We start from the raw sequence: 21,060 nt of genomic DNA, 5'->3' as shown, positions 1-21,060 counted from the left end.
ATGTGAAGCCTTCTCATTAGACCCTTCCACTTGCAGCCTTGGCAAACGTTACCTGGGGTTTGATTTCTATTATTTTTTATGCTGATAAACAAAATCAAACTCCTAATGAGTAAAAATCGAGGGCTGTGCAGAGACGGTTTATTCTAAGTGCACGTCAACCTCGGCCGCTCCACTCACTGCACAGGCTGCCGTGTCGGGCTTTTTCTTTTTCTTTTTTTTACCTCCACAGTTTGTGTGTTCTCTGTTAGCAAGATATACAAGGGACAAGGAATTAAGAGGTGCTGTGTTTGCAGACACATGTGTATATATATATATATATATATATATACATATATATACACACACATATATATATGTATATGTATAGATATGTATATATTCACATATATAGACATATGTATTGTTTTAGATTTTGATACAAAAGAAAATATCAATATCATTTTGACAAGTGTATTTAAATGTTCTAAGTTGAGGAAATTGAGTAATTTATTGAGACAATTTCTTGACAATATAATTGTAAATTGGTTTACTCACTATATATAGTCAGTACAGAAGTTGCTTATTTCCTTAATTCCATGTGTCCTTTTATATCAAATAGTGATTTGAATCTGTCACCCTTATTTTCCCATTCTGATCTTTTCAGATTTTTCCATATCTCAAGAATCGTTGTGCTGAAACATTTTTCCGTCGCAATGCTTCCGAGGCTCCTGCTTCTCCTTCCCTCCTTTTAAAGCTGCGAGTTCCATCCCAAGTGTGCCTGCACTCCGCCTCCCGGAATGCTTTCGGCCCGGGAAACTGTCATGAATTCAGAAATAATACACTGCCTTTGCTACCGCCCGAGCGCCGCAGTACGTTCATTTCATTTAGCCGCACACTCACTGCACGGGATGAATTGATTTCACTTTGTTTGCCTTTGACAACCATGTTTATTGTGCAATGAAATGTGGTGTGGCGGAGGGCTGACAGTATCCATCAACGCGGGGCAATCTGCTGACTGCCGGGGCCAGATGAAGGTATTCATTAGCTCAGGAGCATAGCGCTCACTCAGACACGACAGCCAGTGTCTGTGCCCCGGGATCGCCGGCTGTAATTTACGACGCTTCCCGTGCCATTACTCTATCACTGACACTGATTCAGCAATTTATATACTGGTGGCATGCATACGGGCAGAGGTGTGCCTCTCACAACCACGTTGGGTGAGTTCGGGTGGGGGTGGGGGTGGTGGAGGGGAACAAAACATCAGCTAGTGCCACATCCATAGTTAGCCAGGAAGCCAAGCGGGCTCCTGGTTCGCTGAAGCTGGATGAGTTGTCTATTTATTTTCCCAAAGCTGTGTGTGTGACTGTGTGTGTGTGTGTGTGTGTGCTGCCTGAAGCAGCAGCACTGAAATAATCCTGTGTGCGTACCCTCTTCCTCCTCTTCACTCACGCTAGCCCGAAGACCCGAGAGCAACACAAAGCTTGACCTCTGACCCTCCGGCCCTGCTAAAGTTTTTTACTGTGATCGCTGTATAAACGCTGCCGCATCAGGGAAGTAGCTTTTCACTAGGCCGCAGGGTGCTTTCTGACAAGACGCACCGGGGCCCTGAAGTTTCAAGCCGAGGCGTCCTCCTGCTTGCTTGCATTAACCCATTAACCCCAGAACCCTGCTAGATGCAATTTACCGCAGCAGTTTTATTTATTTATTTATTTTTTGTAAATCTCACCACCAAATGAGCCTTTTTTTTTTTTAGTTGTTATTTTGGCCGCTAGGTGCGAGACGTTTCAGGATCAGTTGGTTAGGCGCGTGATTGTGTAAATAAACACAGATGTTAAGCAGTGACAGGGCGCAGGCAGGCCGAGCCGAGCGGCGCGGGGCTTAACAGAGGGGAGTGGCGCTTAATAGAATTTATTGTGATTCATGAGGCCCACGGCTCAAGTGTGACAGAGCCATATGAGAATCCTCTTTTAATTTGTCTCTCCTGGAAACACTGCGGATGAGCGGCATGAATTACAGTGGGAAAAAGAATGAGCGCGTGCGTGTGTGCGTGCGTGCGTGTGTGTGTGGTGCAGGAGTGAGGCGGGGTAATAAAATAAGGGTGAGTAGATGAGGACGGGGGGGGAAGCGGAGACAGAGGCAGAGTATGCAGCGTGAGGCCCCAAAGCCGATCACACCTGTGTGCTGCAGGCTCAGACTCGACCGCGCACCCAGCCAGAGGGTAGCGCTGCCCTCGCCACCCCCTTTATCCCCCCTTTCTTCTTCTTCTTCTTCCTCTCTACTCATCTTTGTTCTGCAGGCACAAACATAATGTCACCCAAGAATCCGCTCGAGAGCGCGAGCGCTGCGGTGCAGCGGGGGCGATAATCGTGCGAACCTGCCAAGTCCTCCCCGTTGACATCAGATCTCGCAGATTGCGACTGAGGGCTTTAGCGCCGACAATGGAGCCCCTCCGTCGGAGCTCCATCAGCCCGGATTAATGCCTCCGGACAGGTGCGGGTCTCGGTGTTGGCCGCCCTGGTGGCAGAGCCGAGCTAACGACGCGCTAATTCTGCCGTTACAAACGAGCGTCGGTAAGGACACGCTCTGTCTGAAGCGTGTCCTACTGTACCTTCCCGGGGTTGATTCTTATTATTTTTGCCGTGTGTGTGTGTGTGTGTGTGTACGAGCGTGCGAAGTGAGCGCACGGGAGGGCTGTTCACATGGGAACAAAAAGTCGACCCGTTTGAACACGCTTTACTTTTGTCCTCTCTGCTCCCTCTCTCTCTCTCTCGTGCGAGTCTCGGGTCTGATCTTCCGCAGCCTGGCAGCCGCTGGGTCGGGCTCCGTCAGAATCGGCCGACTTCAGAACCTCCTCATCGATCCGCTTGACCTTCGCCGCCATTGTTGCCGTCACGTGACGAACCCAGTCCCCCTTGCTTCCACCTTCAAGGAAACTCGCTGGCGGTGAAATCCCAGCTTGATTCCCACGGCCTCACAGCCGAGGAGGAGCAGGGGAAGAGCAACGACGACAACAACAACAACAAAACCCCTTAGCAAACAATCAATTTGTATGCGACCGCGAGCGCGGCAGCCCTGAGCCACTGATGTGTGGAAGCCCAGCGGCAGTGGTGTGTAACGCGTCTGGCTCCTCTCATCCTATTCCATGAAGAATCTGTGAAAGATGCAGCGTCGTCTCCCCTCGCCGCCGCGGTTTTGATATTATCATGCTGTGCGTTCTAGATTTATTCTGTTTCCTCCCTGCACACTTCACTCAACAAGGCCTTTGTTCTCCGCGGACCCTCGGTGGTGGGTCGGGTGGGGGGGGGGATTGGGCGGTTTAGACAAACACACGTCCTCGGCTACTCGGCAACCCCACGCTGCCACATGTGAATGAACAAAGGGCCGCGGCGCCCCGGCTTCCAGGCCTGCGAGGTATTTGCTAGCGTTTTCATCCGCGCTTAAAAAGACCTAATGAATTTGCGGCGGGATGCGTGCGTGTGGCTCGTGGCTTTGTGAAACGACGGAAATCCCGGCTATTTTCAGTCCGTTTCTCCGCCCGCCCACCCGGCCGCCCCTCGTCGTTAAGATCTGGTGCTGCTGCCTGCCTCGCAAATATTAGCTCAGGGAACCGAAGGCTTTCTGTGAACTGCTGTGACGACAGAAAAGTCTACTGTGCGCGGCCGCGGCCGCCGCTGCTCAGCCTGGCTGCTGCGTCTCTGGAGATGAAGCCGCTCAACACCGAGGGGCTTTCACACCCCGTGAAAGGGTTGAGAGGTACACCCAGTAATTTTCCCTCTCAGGAAACAACCGAAGCATAAGCGGCGGAGTGTTGGGTCGGCAACTCGTGTGTGGAATTTCTGTATTCTGCTGCCGCGTCTGGGCTAAATCAGGTCAAAGAAGGAGCGTGTGTTGTTTGTCCCGCTAATGTACGAGAATGATAAGAATCTGCGAGAAGGAGAGAAGTGAATGCATTTTTTAAAGGAAAGCAAACCAATTATTTGTTTTATTTTTTTGCCAGTCAGTCTTGAAGACACTGCTGCATTCAGATACTGTTGTTTTTTCAAATATAGTAATAAATGTTGTGGAGCTGAGCCTGGGTCAGACCGGGGGATAAAACGTCTCTGCAACGGGGTTTTCAAAAGGCTTAAATGTCTCGGTTCACATCATAAAACGTTATTCATCTGCCTGTTTTCTGCTGCTGTTGAGGCTGAAAGCAACAGAAGGATATATATATATATATATATATATATATATATATATATTTTTTTTTTTTTTTTTTTGAAGTGTTCTGGAGTTATGTCCACTGCTGCCCCGGCTCCCAGCCCTCTCCCCTGGGAAGCGGACCTCTCCTCTCCTTTGACCTCCGCCTGCTCCTAATCCATAGCCCACTGGGAACACTGATGTTCGGCGTCTGGCGCGAGCCTTCCCCTCGGCCCCCGCGCAGGACTTAAAAGGGCACAACTGCCTCGGTGCGCGCTCCCTTTCAGTCCTGACTCCACAGTAGCCGCAGAAGGAAGGTTCCCACTGGGAGCGGGGAGCACTGGAAGCACATCTGTCCAGACGGGAGTCTGCCCACCCGCCTGCCCGCCCGCCAGTCCGTCCGTCCTTCCGACGGGCGGGGACGGGGATTTGCTGCCCCGGCTCGCATGGGAAACGAGCACATCTGTGATTCTCCGAAATGCACCTCTAATTCCGACCCGCAAACTTCTGCCGCTGTTGGTAAACAAGCGTCTTTCGGAGAGCAGGTCAGTCTGACCCCTGTGTCCGTTGGGGCCGTCCTGCGAAATATCTACCCTTCCACCCCGAGACCCTCTAAGGCATCAAAAATGAGTCGGGGGGTGGGCCAGTTTCCTTTGTGCTCTGCCTCTGAAGTGCCATGGTTACCTCCCCAAATATTTATGCCGGGCAAACAGAAGCACACCGAGGCAGCGCTCGCTTGTGTGTACCAGCCAGCCACCACAAAGGGAGATGACGCTCTGTCACACTGGTGCAACCTGAATTTACACTCCCGTGGCCGGCACCTCAAAGGAGCAGAGCGGCGACGGGGGCCGAGCTTGGAGAAAGGCCAGCTTTGTCCCTGGGCAGTCCTGTCCTCCCCTCACCTTCCCGTGAAAACCTTGGTGGCATGACAAGCCTCTCGGCGAGTCTCTCTAACACACTGGTGTTTTTCTGCACACGCCGCCGCAAACGTCCAGACGTTGCGCTCGTCGCCAGCCGCAACGTATGGACGAATCGCTGAGTGTTGTTTAAGATTCACTGGAGGATTTTTAAACTCAAACTTGAGGGGAATATCTGTCTGTTGGCTGCTGATGTGTTTCTAAAAAGGAAAAAGAAAAGAAAAGGAGGGAAAATCAAATGTGACCTTACCGTCTAGGTCTTCTGGCCTAGTGAGGTCAATGACTTTGTGGCCGAGTTTGCCGTCTTCGCCCAGCTTGCCGAGCGGGTGGCCGATGCTCTCAAAGTGCGTCCTCTCCTGAAGAAAAGAAAAGGGGAGCGAGAGAGAGAGAGCGAGAGAGAGAGAGGGACAGAAATAAGCACGTCGGCGCGGTGCAAGAATTGTCAAAATAAATAACCCCGTCGGGAATCTGAAAGCCAGAAAAAAAGTGTTTTCGATAAATGGGAGGCTCTTTTGAAAAGCTGCTCTTTTGACATGAGCTGGATGCAGCTTTCCTCGTCTCTTCGCTTTTGAGCCGCCGCCATAATGGGTGGCAGGAGGCAGAGAAACACTGAGGGCCAGAGGTGCCGTAAATAGATTTACAGGAGGTTACTTTGTGATCCTGGGCCACACAATGAGGCCGTGGCCCTCTTTGCAGCGCTCAGATTTGTAATTTTTTTTTTTTTTTACACCCCCACCCGCCCCCCGCTGTAATCTTCTCCTTACGTTCTCCTCGGTGGTGTGGAGCTCCGGCGCCCATCATTAATTCAGGGCTGGCGCTTTGGAGAGTGCGCCATGTTTCCTTCCCCCCCGTTTGTCATGTTGCTTTGTGCTCAGATTTAACTTGGCATCGTGTCGTACTTGACGCACAATAAAAACCCTGTCATTCGCCACTCCGTGACAATATTAAATGTCATGTCCATGTGCATTTGCAGAATAAAATAACAGCTTTCAGGGGGGGTAGGAGGGGTTGGGGCTCTGAATAGTCGCTGCACATTACACTTAATGTATTATGCAAGGGGAGAGTGCCGACTGCTGCTGCTGGCTCCATTGTTGAATGACCTACTTCCTCTGTGAATACACAGGGCATTAGCAAGGGGGCTGTCTTCCTTTCTAAAGATCCAACTTGGAGATGGACACTTTGACTCTGCATGATACAAATAATCTCACCCAAACCCCGTCTCCCGCTCGCCCCCGCAACCTCCCCCCACCTCCCACACAAGGTTTTGCCCGGATGACACTAAAAGCACGCATGCTGCCGCCATTCAGAGAGGAAGCATTTGTTTTACTCCCAGGGTGAGCATTCAGTCTCTGAGAGAGACGCACTGTCTGCCCTGACCTCTGCCTCTTTCTTTTCTAAGCGTGTCCATCACGCGCAGCCTGAGCCGCTACTCAGGTAGGGTCCCCGCACAATACTAACAGCTCCCTTGCCACACACAAGCACACACACACACACACCAAAGACATACACATTAATCTTTTAGCCGTCCTTTGTGATGCATTGTACCGTTTTGCTGTTTAATCCCCCGCACCCCCCGCAGGGGAAGTTTTGTTGGCTGCGAATCAGCGAAGGTGTTGAAAAATTAAGCAGCCGTAACCGCTCGTTGTGACAATATTTATTTACGGCTCAATCTGATGCTGTATGACGTCTGTGCCTGGGATTCCCAGCGCCGCGCGCAACCGTGAGTAGCTTACGAACGTTTCGCGCGTTTTTCTGAAACTGATCATTTCGTTCCGACACCTTTTCCCAAACAAAGGCTGCACCAGATGAAAGATGAAGCCACTTATCGTCCAGGTTGCGGCGTCAACGCAAAGTTTTCTCTGCTTGACAGTTGTTTGATAAACAGCGGTGGGAAGTCTGGAAGCCCCGTCTGTCATTTTCAAGGGCTGTAATGCAAACCCCTCACCACCTGGTGGCTGGTGTGTGAGATGAAGTTATTGACAGGTGTGTTGGCTGGATGTTAGTTTGCCTTTGAATGAAGCGTTTGCGAAATTTCACCGCAATCAAATGTCTGTGATCGCTTGAGAAAGAGTATACGTGTAGTCGTGTAAACAAACAAGAAGGAAACAAAAATGGGGATCAAATTGGAGGACGCTGAGCAGCCAGCAGGGGGTAGTGAGAAGGATATAGTGTTACCAAGCTGGCAGCAGCTCGTTCAAAGCTGGAGGACAGTTGCAGTAGCTGATGCCACAGTGTTTACTGGTTGATTCCATGGCCCCAGTGATGTCTGCTGGGACCGAACTGGTCTGGCTGGTATCAAGTTACTGTTTTGGGGTTCAAATCTGGTTTCGTCCAGATGTCCGTCAAGTGTACAGTGTTTAATATTGATAGAAACAAACAGGATGAGTCCGACCGAAATATACGGCCCAACTTGCAGCCATGCCAACTGATTGAATGTTTGATCCATAAATTGTGGCCATGATTATGAATGTATGAAAATAACATTGTTCTTATTCAAGAAACAGTTTTATAATAACAGACAGGAACTGATTGTGGTGGAGGTTTATCAGGCTTAAAGGACAGTTGGGAAGGCAAACAACCTCTGAAAACAGGCCCATCACAATATTATTTTTTTTGTTTTGTGTTTTATTTTTTATTTTTACTGTTCTTCAAAAGAAAAGGACTGGAGCACTGCAATTTACCACCATCCTTCAAGGAGCAGCCATTATTTATAGCCAGCTGAGTGATTCTGATACACAATTAACCACTACCTGCTTATGGCCTGTGATTAGAGCCTGTCTGCCCGACAACCCTTTTGCTTACTTAAGTGTTTTCTAATTATGACATATGCGCCGGTTCCCGCTGGGCAAGAGGACGCTTTGTAAAGAGACGACAGAGTGCGGTCCTTCTCCCCGGCGTCACACCCTGCGTTTAGCGTCGAGCGCACGCACGAGCGGGGGAGCGCCTGCGCGGCGAGGATCCATCACCCGGCCACATTATTGCTCTTAATGAAAGAAGCTAGCCACCCGATGACAAAGTGACTGATGGGCGATTAGCCCGGTGGGTGGCAGTGCGGCTCCAGACGCCGCGTCGAACGGGGTTTTTTGACGCGGAGGCGGCCCAACGCCGGAGGTGTTCGCGCGCGCGTGTAATAAAGTCGTCGTCCGCCGTCCCTCTTCCGCGCTCCGCCGGCGCGCGCTGATCAATCAAGTCCTTTTATAAACTCATGATCATTAAGCATCGTGTTGCGCTGAGAGGCAGAGGGAAGCGGAGGCCATCAGTCAGTGGATTTTTATGAATAACCCGCGCCGCTCGGCGTCTCCCTCCGCCGCACAGAGTCACGTGGTGAGATCAACACCGCCGCCGTAGACAAATGGGCCACTGAGGAGTGAATGCGGCTCTTGTTGGAGGACGCGCCGTGGCTGGGCTTCACCCCGTCTGGCGTGGAAGGATCACATCGTCTCTTTCCGTTTCTTTCGTGTGTGTGTGTGTGCGCGCGGGCGCGCGCGCACTTTGTACACACAAGGATGACACAACACTTGACTTCCGCGGGCACTTACAGCACTCGCCCCTTCATTGTGTCAGCTATGCTAATTAATTAATATTGGACTATCGGTGCAATATGGCGCCACAAATTTTCATAAAAATTTTATATACTGAGCTTAATATACTTATTGGCAATGTGTTTGGTGATTTATCTCCACAAATTAGAATTACAGTTGGAATTAGGGCCTATAAATTACCCGAATATCATCATGGTTTTTGTTTAAAGGCTCCAACATATTCAGTGAAGTAATGCGTCTTTACGGCCCGCGCATCAATTGCCGTGATAAATTAATGGCACTTTTGCTATTTTATAGTGTCATTAAATTTTTACTGATCACTCTAACACAGAGAAGTAGCAAAGGACAGGCCGTATCTCGGGGAAAGTTGCAGTCGTGCCAGGAAGAGAGAGAGAAAGAGAGGGAGAGACGGGGGTATATGGCCGATATAAAAAGGTGTTTATAACGGACAGTAAAAGGAAATGAATTTAAATTTCTAAAAAGAAAAAAAAAAACGAGGGAGCGAAAAAGTCTTGCAGCTGCGAGACGCTGGAGATGAAGAGACAGGAAACAAAGGATGTAACAGTGCACATTATTCCCCTCCCACTCTGACCATGACCGCTGGCAGGCAACCGGTCCCTCCCTCAAATGACTTCAGCATGCGGCCTCCCCGCTGCACCACTAAAAATTGCAGCGACGCGCTCAAGAGCCGTCGTGGAAAACTGCCACCCACAGCAATCTCATTTGCGCCGTCTTTTGTCTCTTAAAGTTTAGCGGCGGATGTGTGTGTGCGTGTGTTTTTTTTTTTTGGTTCCGTTGCACGTGGCCGCTCGGCGTGGAGTCATGAGGCCGCTCCGCCGAGGCTGTGAGTCACTGACAGACAGACGGACGGACGGACGGAGGAAGGAAGGAAGATAGATGGCGGGAGCCTGCGCAGCCAGGAGAGCCCTCGTCACTGATGTAAAGACGGCTTTAATCTGGCCTCACCGCAGAACATGTGCCGGAGGCCTGCTGCTCTGCCCACAGGGTGTATTCTGGGCAGAAGCGGGCGGCGCACGCCCCTGTGCATTGTGCCTCCTTCTGCCCTATATTTAGGCAAGACGTTGCCAGTTGTAGCGCCACTTCACTCCCTCTTTTGTAAATAGCTCCTGGCTATACGCACAAAAAAAACAACAAAAAAACGCCATACTGGCCGCAAGATTCTCTGAAGAACTGTTCCTTAAGAAAACTTGACGGTAAAGACACAGAGATCTTTTTTTTTTTTTTTATGTGTGTGTGTTTTGTTTCATTTTCTTCGCTCAGTTCGAAGTATCGAATGAAACTCCTGCCTGGCAAAAGCCAAGAATGGTTTTAATGGAAAAGACAAGAGGGACAGCAGGGAAAGTCATAACAACAGGACGGGAGAACACCAATAGGTAGACGGATTTTTTCAATGAATAAAAATCCTGGCGTGGCATCAAATGCGGGTCTCCCCACTCCCCCCCCTTATCCCGAGAGCTGAGTTAGTTTAAAACAAACAGCAAATTAATTTCAGCGAGCGCTTGAAAGAAAAAAAAAAAAAAATCGTCTCCGACTCCTTGTGAAAAACCAAAAAGATAAAACAGATGATACAGGAATGCACGCTGGCTTGCCAAAAAAACATTTTGACGTCAGAGTGATCACTTGAAGAGAAAATTGCTTTGTTTTTTTTTTCCCCCTCCGCTGACAACTGGCAAGGAGACCGAGTCGTTTCTTCCACACACACACACACAAAAATTAAGGAGTAAAAAAACTAAAACCTCCTCAGCTGCAGCCGTCAGGCCGTGTAGACGCGACCTTCCGCAGTCCACATTTGAAAAGTCTATCATTTCAAATGTTGAAATTTTCCTCCGTTGGAAGCCTCAACAGCTGCAGGACTCTAAACAGCCACTTATGGTTGATAATGTGCTGGCTCTGGTTATATCACACACCTGGTATGTGGCAAGTCGAAAGGCAGTAGCTCTCTGGCCACAATGCCGCCCTTTGTGTATCGAGTGTCAGTCAACGCTGTGGTCTGCGGCCCTCAGATTCTTCCCTGCGAGTGTCTCGGACTACACCCCTCAAACAATCTGTCCCGGGCCCCGGCGGACAGACGGAGATGGCCCTCGCCGTGACGACGGCTCCTCGTAGCTCAGCGCCTCATCTGGCTTTTATTCCGACTGCGAACCGGTTGCGACGTTATTTATAAGGCTGCAGCTTTCAAGTAGCTTTTTTGCTAGTTTTTCAGCCATCTAAATGTTAAGTACATCCAGCCGTGCGGTGAAACCCGCAGTTCCCTTCCACTGCAGGGCCTGCCGCCCTCGTCTTTGTCTGCTCGCTGCCGCCGCTGCGACTAATGGGTGCGTCGGCGGCGGCGGCGGCAGAATCAACAGTAGCGGCCGCAAACGGCTGGCATGGGCTCGCGCGGTAGTCGTCCCTCCGCGTTACGCGCAGCAACGGTGGCGAGCAGCTCCATTTCCACTGAGCTGCGCTGCCAGGACATCACCTCATTTGTTTGAAACAGGCGGAAAGTGCTGTTAATTAAATTAGTGGCTCGAGCTATGTTTAAAAAAAAAAAAAAAAGAGAGAGAGAAAAAAAAAGTGAGGTAGTCCAGTCTGGGCCGCGAGCCAAAGTAATGTTTATTGTTTGTTTTAAATAAGGAGATGTTGAACCACGATTCAGGACAAGGTTATTTTTGTTTCTTTTTTTTTTTGGAGGAAAAACAAGTCAAGCCTGCAAAATATGAGCCCACTGAGCCAATTAGAAACTGAACAAAGTCGAAACAATCACACACACTTAACGGGGATGTTCTCTGGAGACCTCTGCAATCTTCCTCTGCGCGTTATATAGCTGTTAAAATGAAATATCATCATTTAGAGAAAATAACTCAAGGAGCGGGAATGTAGTAAGTGACACAATTTTTTTTTTGTTGTCTTAAACTGGCTGTTCGGAGTAAACTGGGCCAAAATAACCAACCATCCCATCAGGATGCAGACAGCAGCACAACCCGAAAAACACTTTTCAACATGTGCGCGAAACCGCAAGACTCGTCGGACGCCGAAGCCATAATGCGTCCTCCGAGACAATAGGCAGGCTGTAAAATGCTCCTCTGTGGCCTGTTATTTCCCTCCTCCCTTGTCGGACGCACCTAGTGGTTTTGCTTTTGCGGCGTGTCGCCGTGCTGAGCTGCCGAGGCCAGCAGCCCTTTTTCTGCGGCCGGCCAGAACATTTTAGCGAGCAAACTGACAACTGTAGGAAATAATGGAGCAGCCGCCGCTGCCAGGTGACCCTACCAACGTGCGAGCGCTGATGTCTTTCTGTGGGCCGAGACTAGACGGAGCGCGAAGAGCCGACAGGGGGAACCGAGCCGCCGGGCGCGCAGACATAAGTCATCCTGCGTCATAAATAATTTTCTATTCTTTTTGGCAAACGCCAACAATTGGACAAAGCATTAATGTAAGCAATCTTCACAATAGCGCTCTCTAGCTACAGCCAGTTGTCTGGGCGCGGAGTGTAATCTAATTTGGATGGGCGAGCCCTTGTGTGCCAAGGATTTACACTGCAGCCAAAACGCCTGGGTTCGCAATTTCCAAGACAGCAGTCGAAAAGGAGCAGAAAATTGCTTCCAGGGCTGCAGACCAGACAAGATTATATTCAAAGTCTTTGTGAGAGCCCTGGCATCGCACGCACGCACACACACAGCCAGGCTTGTGTACGTGCGTGCACGCATGCACGTGCGCGTGCAGGGGGTGGGGGGGGACAGAATAACCGCTCTTTCCAATAGGTTAGGAGTCTGGATTTTGTGCGTAAGCTCCATTTGAATATTTACAGCGATGAGCTTTGGAGATGCGGGGAAATGGACAACTGTGGTCATCAATACTGGAGGAGGGGGCAGCGCGAGCGGGGCAGGGAAGGGCAGTTCAATAGGTTAATACACTGGCCTTTCACCTTTTGATTCCAGTTAGGGACATGTCAGCAGAGGAATATATTTTATCTCTCTCTGCCGGCGGGGCGACACATGCGCGAGGCCGCGCTCGGAAACACTGATGCACTTCCACCACAGGACCTGGCCGCCGGCCCAGGGACACAAAGCTGCAGATTTGCACTAGATGACTTGTCAGTGGCCCAAAATGCGATAAGACTTTTATCTTTTCTCCTCTCCTTGGCCTGTGCAAGAGGTTTTTTTTACATTTTACCAGACACGCCAGGCTAAGGGCGGCGTAAAAGGGAACCACAAGTGAAAACAGTTGTTGTGCAGAGGCGTCGCTCCGGTAAGACTGACATTAATTGGATGGCAGAGGGAGGGGGGGGGGTGAAACGTATTTTTCTCTTCAGGTCGTAGTTTTTCTATCTAAATACCTCCAGGAACATCGCCTCCTCTCCGACCAGCGACTGTTTATTTATCCGCTCAGAAGTCCTACAATGTTTGCTCCGCTGGCCCGTGCGTTCCAGTAGGCCGTAAATAAAAAGCCGATGACAAAATGGCAGCGCCGGCGAAGTCGCTGGTAACTCCATCTGACTGCAAACATATGGAAACAGACACTGGGTAGTCAGCGAGCCGTGGCCGCGGCTAACAGCCGCTCCAGATTTAGCCCCGGCCGCATAATAGAGAGAAACAATTCAAAACGGTTACAAATGGATTCCGAGGTACTTTGTTCGACTCGCGGGCACGTCCAAGGTAAAAGCTTCGCCCGGATGAGAAGAGGGCCTGGTAAATAATGGAACAAAGTAATTGCCCTCCGCAGACAATAATACTTTTAGATAAATATTTCAGAGAGGTAAATTGCAGAAGGCTCGTGGAAAGGTTTTATTGTGCTGGTGGGGATGTAGTGAAAACAGACAAATAAAAAAGACAAGCAAGAGGAGTCCTGCTCTGGTGAAGCATGAATATTTCACGTGTCCTCGGGACAGAGGCCTCCCAGCGCCAACGAGGGCGTGGCGGTCTCCACGCGCGCTCCGACCCCGGCGGGGCGAGGAGGTGGCGGGGACAGAGGTGAGGCGGGAAGGCATTGTGCCGCTCAGACGCACTCGGTAAGAAAAGATGAATTGATCCGTCCGTAAGCAGCACTTAGACCCACTCCTCTGGCCGGTCATTACAGTGGGATAAATCAATATTTAATATCCAGCCCCGCCCCCACCCGCCGCCTTCAGCAGCCGCGCCGGATGATCTTAACCTCTCCTTAATCCCATTTATGTTGCCTTTCCAGAATCATATTCATGTAGGCTCTCACCGTGATAAACTCCCAAACAAGGGAGCGGGCGCGGCGCTATTAAAGAGCACGCCGTATTTATGTCAGGTGCGGCTCCTTGGTGAAATATTAATATTCTGAAACTGACCAAAGTGAAAGCTTTTATCCGGGGGGGCCGTTCAAACCTTTTCTAGTTCGTTGGCTTGTATCAGCGAAAAAACTCTCGCTCGCTCGCTCGCTCTCTCTCTCTCTCTCTCTTGCCACCGCCGCCGCCGCCACCGCTGCTCTCATTTCACGGCTGAATTACGGCCCACTGTTCTTTATTGCCGGCGAAGGATGAGGATGATGGCGCAATTCTTTTAGCTGACTTGATAAAGCGCGCCCGGCGCCGCTCTAATAGGGCCGGTGTCGGTGCAACTAAGAGGTGACGATATCTCACTCTGATTTGCGCGAGGACGGGAGCCGGGGCGGGCCGAGCCGCCTCCCTGACGACGACGTCGTTGGACGGCGCGATCAATGGCGGGATGGGCAAGGAAGCGCGGAGGCCGAGCGGACGCCGTCGGTCCGTCATCGCTCCAACTTCTGGAGGGCTCATTCATTTTCACACAATGCTTAACATTCCCCCTTTGCTGCACTCCATATACTTTTTTTTCAATCCAGGACCAAATTAATTATTTGTGTGTGTGTGTGTGTGTGTGTGTGTGTGTGTGTGTGTGGGGGGGGGGGGGGGGGGGTCTGCCTCACAGGTATTCACACTGACTCGACCCCTTTCTGACAACCAATGAATTCTTTGTCTTGAGGTGGAAAACACAGACAGAACGCAGGCGACGAGTGACTGAATGTTTCAAGACCTTTTCTTCCTCTTCGGAAAAATGAAAAGCATTCTTATCCTTAAAGATAATTTCAAAGTTTTTTTTTTTTTTTTTTGAAAGAATTTTCCCAGGAAAGGAAACTAAATCCCCATTATAAAAGCCAAGCAGGGAGGAAAAGGCGTCAGGCTCTACCTGCTAAGGACAATGCGGCTGAAGGTGTGTGCTGCCTGTTGAAAATGCCTCTTTACAGCCATTGTTCAGCAGCTCCGTTCGTGTCCTGGCACATTCGGCTGCTCGGTTGACCACAGACGCACCTTTTTTTTTTTTTTTTTTTTTTGTCGGGAGGTAGGGAAGCAGCTGGAGAAGCTCCTTTTGACACCCAGCGAGGGAAGAGGAGGAGGTGGGGGGGGGGGGGGGGCCGAAGAATGCATTCCTGCGCTAAAAGCTTCACATAACCGTGTTGCCGCTCGACAAAAGGGAGCTAAAACCACAGAGACGTAGTTTACGGTTCAATTTTTTCTTTGTTACGGCTGAGACGACCGTCGAGGTTTTTCTGCTAAAATTGAGGAAATGAAATAGACGACACAGTTGCTAATTGTTCAGATTGTTTTTGTGTTCCAGCGGTTGTATTCAGGCCTCTGCTACACTAATAAACTTCCTTCATACTGCCGCCTGCTCGCTGGATTGCCACCTGCATAGACGGCTTCTAAACACCAAATTAGAGGGAAATCAAAATAGATATTTATTGACTTTTTTTTTTTTTTACATATACATTGACCTAGTTGAGGCTGTTGGTTGAAAGTGTCAGACGCTGAAATATTAATGAGCATCGCTCCCAGTTCCTTCCTGCTCCTCACAGCCAACTGGCAACACGGCATCAAGCCGACGAGAGGAGGACAGCTTTTTTTTTCTCTCCTTTTTCTTCTTCTGCTTCTTCTTCTTCCTCTCCTTGATTGACTCATCGATTGAAGATATTTTTAAAGGGAATCCCTGGGAGTGTGTGCTCCTGGTACAAAGCAGCCCCATCCCATGTCAGGGGACGGAGTGGGGCTGCGAGTCTGCTTTAATTGGGCAGAGACTTCAGAGTCTTCTTAACCCGCACCGGGCAGCGCCGCGGCCTGTCACGGCCCCTCACGCCAACATCCGACACGGCCAAGCACTCTGAACATGCAAAACACATTCACGCTCGTTTAAGTAAACACACACAGGAGCGCACACACACACACACACACACACACACACACACACACACACACCCTGAGCCACGCCAGCTCTTATCAATGCGACCACCCCGGACGCGGCTGGAAGAGTGAAAAACAGTTGTGGCGGAATGAAAAAAATCACTGCGTTCTACTTTCATGAGTAGTTTCCCTGACACGGCGGGAGACGGACGTGCGGTTGGAAGGTGTCGGACAGAGAGAGAGAGAGAGAGAGAGAGAGAGACTAACCTTGTCCACTCTGCAGTTGTTGAGGCCCATTGAAGTGAGGGCGGATAGCTTGGCCTCCATCCCCTGCTGGTGATGCTGCAGCTGTTCCCTTTGGATTTGCTCTCTCATCTTCCGAGCCTCCTGGATGGCCTTCATCACCGTGTCCTGGTCCCCGAACAGCGCGGTCGAGTTTAGGCTGGACAGAATGTCTACACACACACACACACACACACACACACACACATCGATTGGAAAGCAGAAGGGACGCCGCTGGAAAAAAAATGTTGTCGTAAAAACCTTCCAGCGTAAAAAAAAAACGTTGGAGCGGCGGCGGCGGCCGTACCGAGAGACGAGCCTCGGCCCAGGCCTACGCTCAGGGGGCTGGGGATCCCGCCCTTGCTGAGGAGGCTGCTGGGGCTGTTTTTGCTGCCCAGGAACAGGTTCTGTGTCGGGGACGTGGGAGACTTGACCAGCTCCGAGGTCTTTGGGCGCGCAGACAGGTTGAGCGGCTGCGTTCCTTCCTCCTGCGGAAGCGGAGAGCGAAGAGGACGAGAGAAAACAGATGTGAGCAGAACGCACGTGCAAAATACACACACGCACGCACGCACGCACACACACACAGGCACACACCGCCTCCATTGGGGGGGAGAGAGGGGAGACTGAGTTTTCCCAAACAGTACAGATCTCCCCTCTGTTTCCGATTAATTACAGGATCTCTGTCTTGACCTCCACCTCCTCTCCTCTCCTCCTCCTCCCTGTTCCTCTCTGTTCCTCTCCTCCTCTCTGCTCCTCTCCTCTGCGCTCCTCTCCTCATCAATCCATCTGTAGGAACTGTGCCACTGTGATCTTCCTCACAGTTGCCCGGCGCCTTTGTTCACACTAATTAAAGCAGATTCTGTCTCTCTGTACGTCTTCATCTGCTCTCCCTCTCCTCCTCCTCCCGGTTCTCTGTGTCTGCACTCTGGTTCGAGGAATAAATAATGACCAGATAACGGCGGCGCCAGTGATCAAAGGCAGCTGTTCCCATTCATCGGGTGTCGACTTCCATTATCTGCTACATTAATTTGTTTTTCTGATTTCATTCCTCATTTGTGCGTGCTAAAGTTTTAGCATTTCACTTTGATATTTGTCTTTTCACAAACAAATCTAAACTAAATAATAACCATGAAGCAAACACAGTAGTTCTGAGATGCATTTTTTTCCTTTTTCTGGCGGTTGCACTTTCTAAATTTGTAAGGCTTTTCAGAGAAATGTAAAGGAAAAAAAAACATGTTTTGAAGTGTCAAAAGAAGGGAGAGTTCTTTTTTTTTTCTTTGAAAATGCACACAGTACCTGAAGTAACCTGCATCAGTGAAAAAGTTGAGAATAGCTGTGTTAGATTTGAAAAGAAATGCCCGTGATTACAAAAAACACTTCCAGTCATCAATATGCAAGTTGATTCTACCCGAGTTAAACAAATGCAAGCAAGTAAATCAACACATAATTAGTTGTCTGCTTCCCCTAAATAGAAACGGCCATTTACATCTCTGAAGAGAAATGAAAACTTTGCCCCGTATAATTTTCCCCGCGTGTGCTGCAGTCTTTCAAACCAGATTAGAGCCACGCAGTCATTAGCAGCTTTTTTTCTTTTTTTTTTTCAAAGACCAAGTGTCTCCTTGTCCAAACATATGGTTCAGGCCTACGCTGCCCCGAGGCCCCGTTATTGCTGTGCCAGTAACATTTTGTCATGCAGTCGAGCTGAAAGCGGACAAACAAAACTCAGGGCAATGCGACTCCGCTGGACTGACACAGATGAGTTGATGCCCGCGCGTCTGTTTGCTTTACAACTGTGAAGTTGCGTGATTATTGCGGCCTGCGCCAAAAATTGGATGTACTTTGATTTTAATAATTAGCGCGTAACTAATATTTACCTCGTCCAATTCGATAGAGAATAATATTATGATGAAGAAGTTGAGTGAATCGTGGTATTTAAAACTGTTGAAGTGTGTTTATGACAGAGAGGGAGAGGTACAGAGAAAGAGAGGGAGAGGGAGCGGTAGAGAGAGAGAGAGAGAAAGAGAGAGAGAGAGAGAGAGAGAGAGAGAGAGAGAGAGGCTCCGTTCCATTTTATGTCATGATTTATGGCCATTCTCAATTGTGATATTATTACTCCAAACGGGCACATGTTTTTGATCATGGCCTGAGCGAGCCGGGGATGATGTATATCGCCTTTCCCCAAGCGCGGAGGTCTGGTGGAGCGCAGCCACACAGCAGCAGAAAACACACATCATGCACTCGGTTAGGCCGCGAGTGTCGTCACTCCTACATTTGTTTCTCTTTTGTCAGCACTTGTATGGAACCGTCGTAATTGTTCCGTTTCAGTTACAGCGAAAAGGGGGGAGGGGTGGAGTGGGGGCGGGGAGGAGAAACATACTAGGAAAAAAAAAAAAGATTTAAGACAAACTTTTTTTTTTTTATTGTGAAGAGAAAAAAAAAATAAAAGCCATGTGTTCCACAAATTACTGGCTTTGAACGGTGATATCCATGGCAACCACGTCCACAAAGTTCTGGTTAGGAGCGAGAGAGGGCCTTGTTAAAGCCTCACAGATTGATGGCCTGCTTGGAGGCAGAGCCCAGCGGCCGCCGCCGGTGCCGCCCATGCTGCTGCTGCAGCCGACGGCGGAAACGCGCCACTTTACTCAGACGTGGTTCCCGACGAGGCTGCGCTGGGGTCAAGTGCCCACTCCAGTCCCAGACTCGCCGCAGCGAGCAGGACGAAGGCTCGTACCTTGACTTGAGTGATGGGGCTGGTGGAGATCTTGTCGTTCTTCAGCGAGGAGGGCGAGATGGGCCCGCTGCTGTTGAGCGCCTGGGGGAGCGGCGGCATCTTGGCTCCGGGGGAGACCTGCATGCTGGCGAGCTGGGCGGCGTACAGTTGCTGCAGGGCGGAGAAAAGGAAGGGGGCGTGAGCGTGGAAGAACTCGGGCAGACATTGAGAGTTTTATATTCTGTCCTCCCCTCTGTTTGCCTTCGCTTACCCCCCAACCACCCTCTCCCTCTCTCGTTCGCGTCCCCTCTTCCCCGCCTCCCCACTTTCCATGAGGTTGGCAGAGAACCTCCATCAAAGGTCCTAACTGTATTTCAAAGGCAGGATCCAGAGAGAGACAGCAGTCTTAAAAAACCGCACAGAGATGGCTTTCTTTCAAAAATACTTGGAGCCCCTGTTTTCCACTCATCACAGAGAAAAAGTTTGCCCAACTGGATGCGAGTGTGTTGGTCGAGATTTTTCGGCTCTCTGGATCTGGATCTGCACGGCTTCCTATTAAAGTGTTCTTTTTTTTTTGTAGTTGTATTTTTTTTTTCTTTTCTTCTCTGTCCTGTGATGTGCCTCCAAAGCGGCCTTGCGAGTGTCCCATTCTACAACGCCGGAGACCAACAAAACCTCAGATGGATTGCCCACCGCGGTGTACGTTACTAAAAACAAACCGTGCCGAGGCTTAGAAACCTGCACAATGAACGTCTGACGTCACCCCTTATTTTTCTTTCATGCGCTCGCATCCCCGATGGTTCGCCGGCGTTACCGCACAAGTGGTTTGGAGTGACTGGCAGACGCTCGCAGGGATTCTCAGACCCCCGTTTGGAAGCTCAATTTACGTTTCCATTACCGGGCCGATTTGTGGCGTATATTAGAAAAGGCGGTTAAAGATGTTGATGCAAGTGTCGAGGAGTATACTTTCTGGTCGGCCGCCAGCGACTCTCTCCGCGGATCAGATTCTAAGGAGAAACACAGAAAGACAACGAGTGTGTGTTCTATCCTGCCGCTGCTGCGGTTGTGTTACTCTGCCTTGTTTTGATGTTGCTCTCTCTCTCTCTCTCTCTCTCTCTACCCCACAGAACCTCGACACGCCGCCGCTGCCACTTTGCTCTGCTCCAGGTAAGTGGTGAATTGACTTTTGTCTCCCCGGCTGCCAAACCAACAGCGCCGGTGTCTCGCAAAATAAACCCCGCTTGTTGTATTCGGGACGCTCTTAATTTAGCCGTATGTCTTGCTTAATAAGACTGCTAGCAACCCCCCTGGAACTGGTCTCAGTGCGGCCGCCACCATCCAGACAGGTAAGTCGTCGGCGCCTGTTTTGTCCGGCCAGATGGTGCTGTCAGTGAGAATCTAAGACCCCCACCCGCCCCCCGGCCCAATCAGCAAAAGCCTGCCTCATTTCCTGGTTCCACTGGCCACCTACAAGTTGTATTTGTGTCAGTGGGGGGAAAAGCAATCCGGGGCCCTGCTGGCCCTAACCTTCGGTAGACGAAAGCCAAACAAAGCACTTTATGTCCTGCGCCGCGTATCTGCAGATATAAACACATACGTGCTCCCGTAAGAAACTTTATCGCCGGCGCATAGGCAGCGGTACAAAAGGGCCATTCTTCCAGGGGACCCGGGGATAACAACAGCACATGGGCAGCGGAAATGACAGACTGATTATGTTCCCACAATGATAGCACTGCCCCCACCTCCATCACAAACAGCCTTTTGTCTCGGGCGGCCGCGGCTGCAGAGCCGACTCTATTTTCTTCTCATCTTGGCCAGATTTAGTTAATGTCAGTTGTAAAGGCACTCTGTGTCTCCCTTGTGTGTGTGTGTGTGTGTGTGTGTGTGTGTGTGTGTGTGTGTGTGTGTGTGTGTGTGTGTGTGAGGTGGAGCAAGCGAGAGAGGAAAGGGGGTGGGGGTAGATCGACCCGTCGCACGTCACTCCGGGCGACACAGAAGTCTAAGTGGAGGAAAGTGTGTCTGCGTGACAGATGTTGACGAGAGGCTCGTTTCTGACCTTGATAGGCAAAGAATTTCATTGTCCCAGGCGCAAGAGCACAATTGGACCATGCTTGGAATTAGATGTGGTGCAGCTAAAGCTCAAGGTCGGAGCTCTCCGTATGGAGAAATGGATACTTTGTTTGTTTGTTTCTGTCTCTAATTTATCTCACTGATATCATGGAAGCATATGCAACAATTAATGCACAAGTCTTGTACTCCCAAACTATGCCAACCATCTGCCGTATGGCATCA

The 21,060-nt window shown here is 50.1% G+C and overlaps 1 protein-coding gene across 3 annotated transcripts in view; it reads right to left on the bottom strand.

Moving 5' to 3' along the window:
- Positions 1 to 21,060, bottom strand: part of sox6 (SRY-box transcription factor 6) — a 127,992-nt gene that overhangs the window by 8,046 nt on the left and 98,886 nt on the right. For all 3 annotated transcript variants that reach the window (XM_076021837.1, XM_076021845.1, XM_076021854.1), the window contains 4 exons: positions 18,790 to 18,939; positions 16,366 to 16,546; positions 16,044 to 16,231; positions 5,326 to 5,431 (listed from right to left, as the gene is read on the bottom strand). In XM_076021837.1, the coding sequence (XP_075877952.1) occupies positions 5,326 to 5,431; positions 16,044 to 16,231; positions 16,366 to 16,546; positions 18,790 to 18,939 (625 nt within the window). The remainder of the gene's footprint in view (positions 1 to 5,325; positions 5,432 to 16,043; positions 16,232 to 16,365; positions 16,547 to 18,789; positions 18,940 to 21,060) is intronic.

Source organism: Nelusetta ayraudi, unplaced genomic scaffold, assembly GCF_046127955.1.
Source record: "Nelusetta ayraudi isolate G7.1 ecotype Tasmania unplaced genomic scaffold, CSIRO-AGI_Nayr_v1 ptg000002l, whole genome shotgun sequence".
NCBI classification, from domain to species: domain Eukaryota; kingdom Metazoa; phylum Chordata; class Actinopteri; order Tetraodontiformes; family Monacanthidae; genus Nelusetta; species Nelusetta ayraudi.
This window is presented reverse-complemented; position numbering and strand designations above follow the sequence as displayed.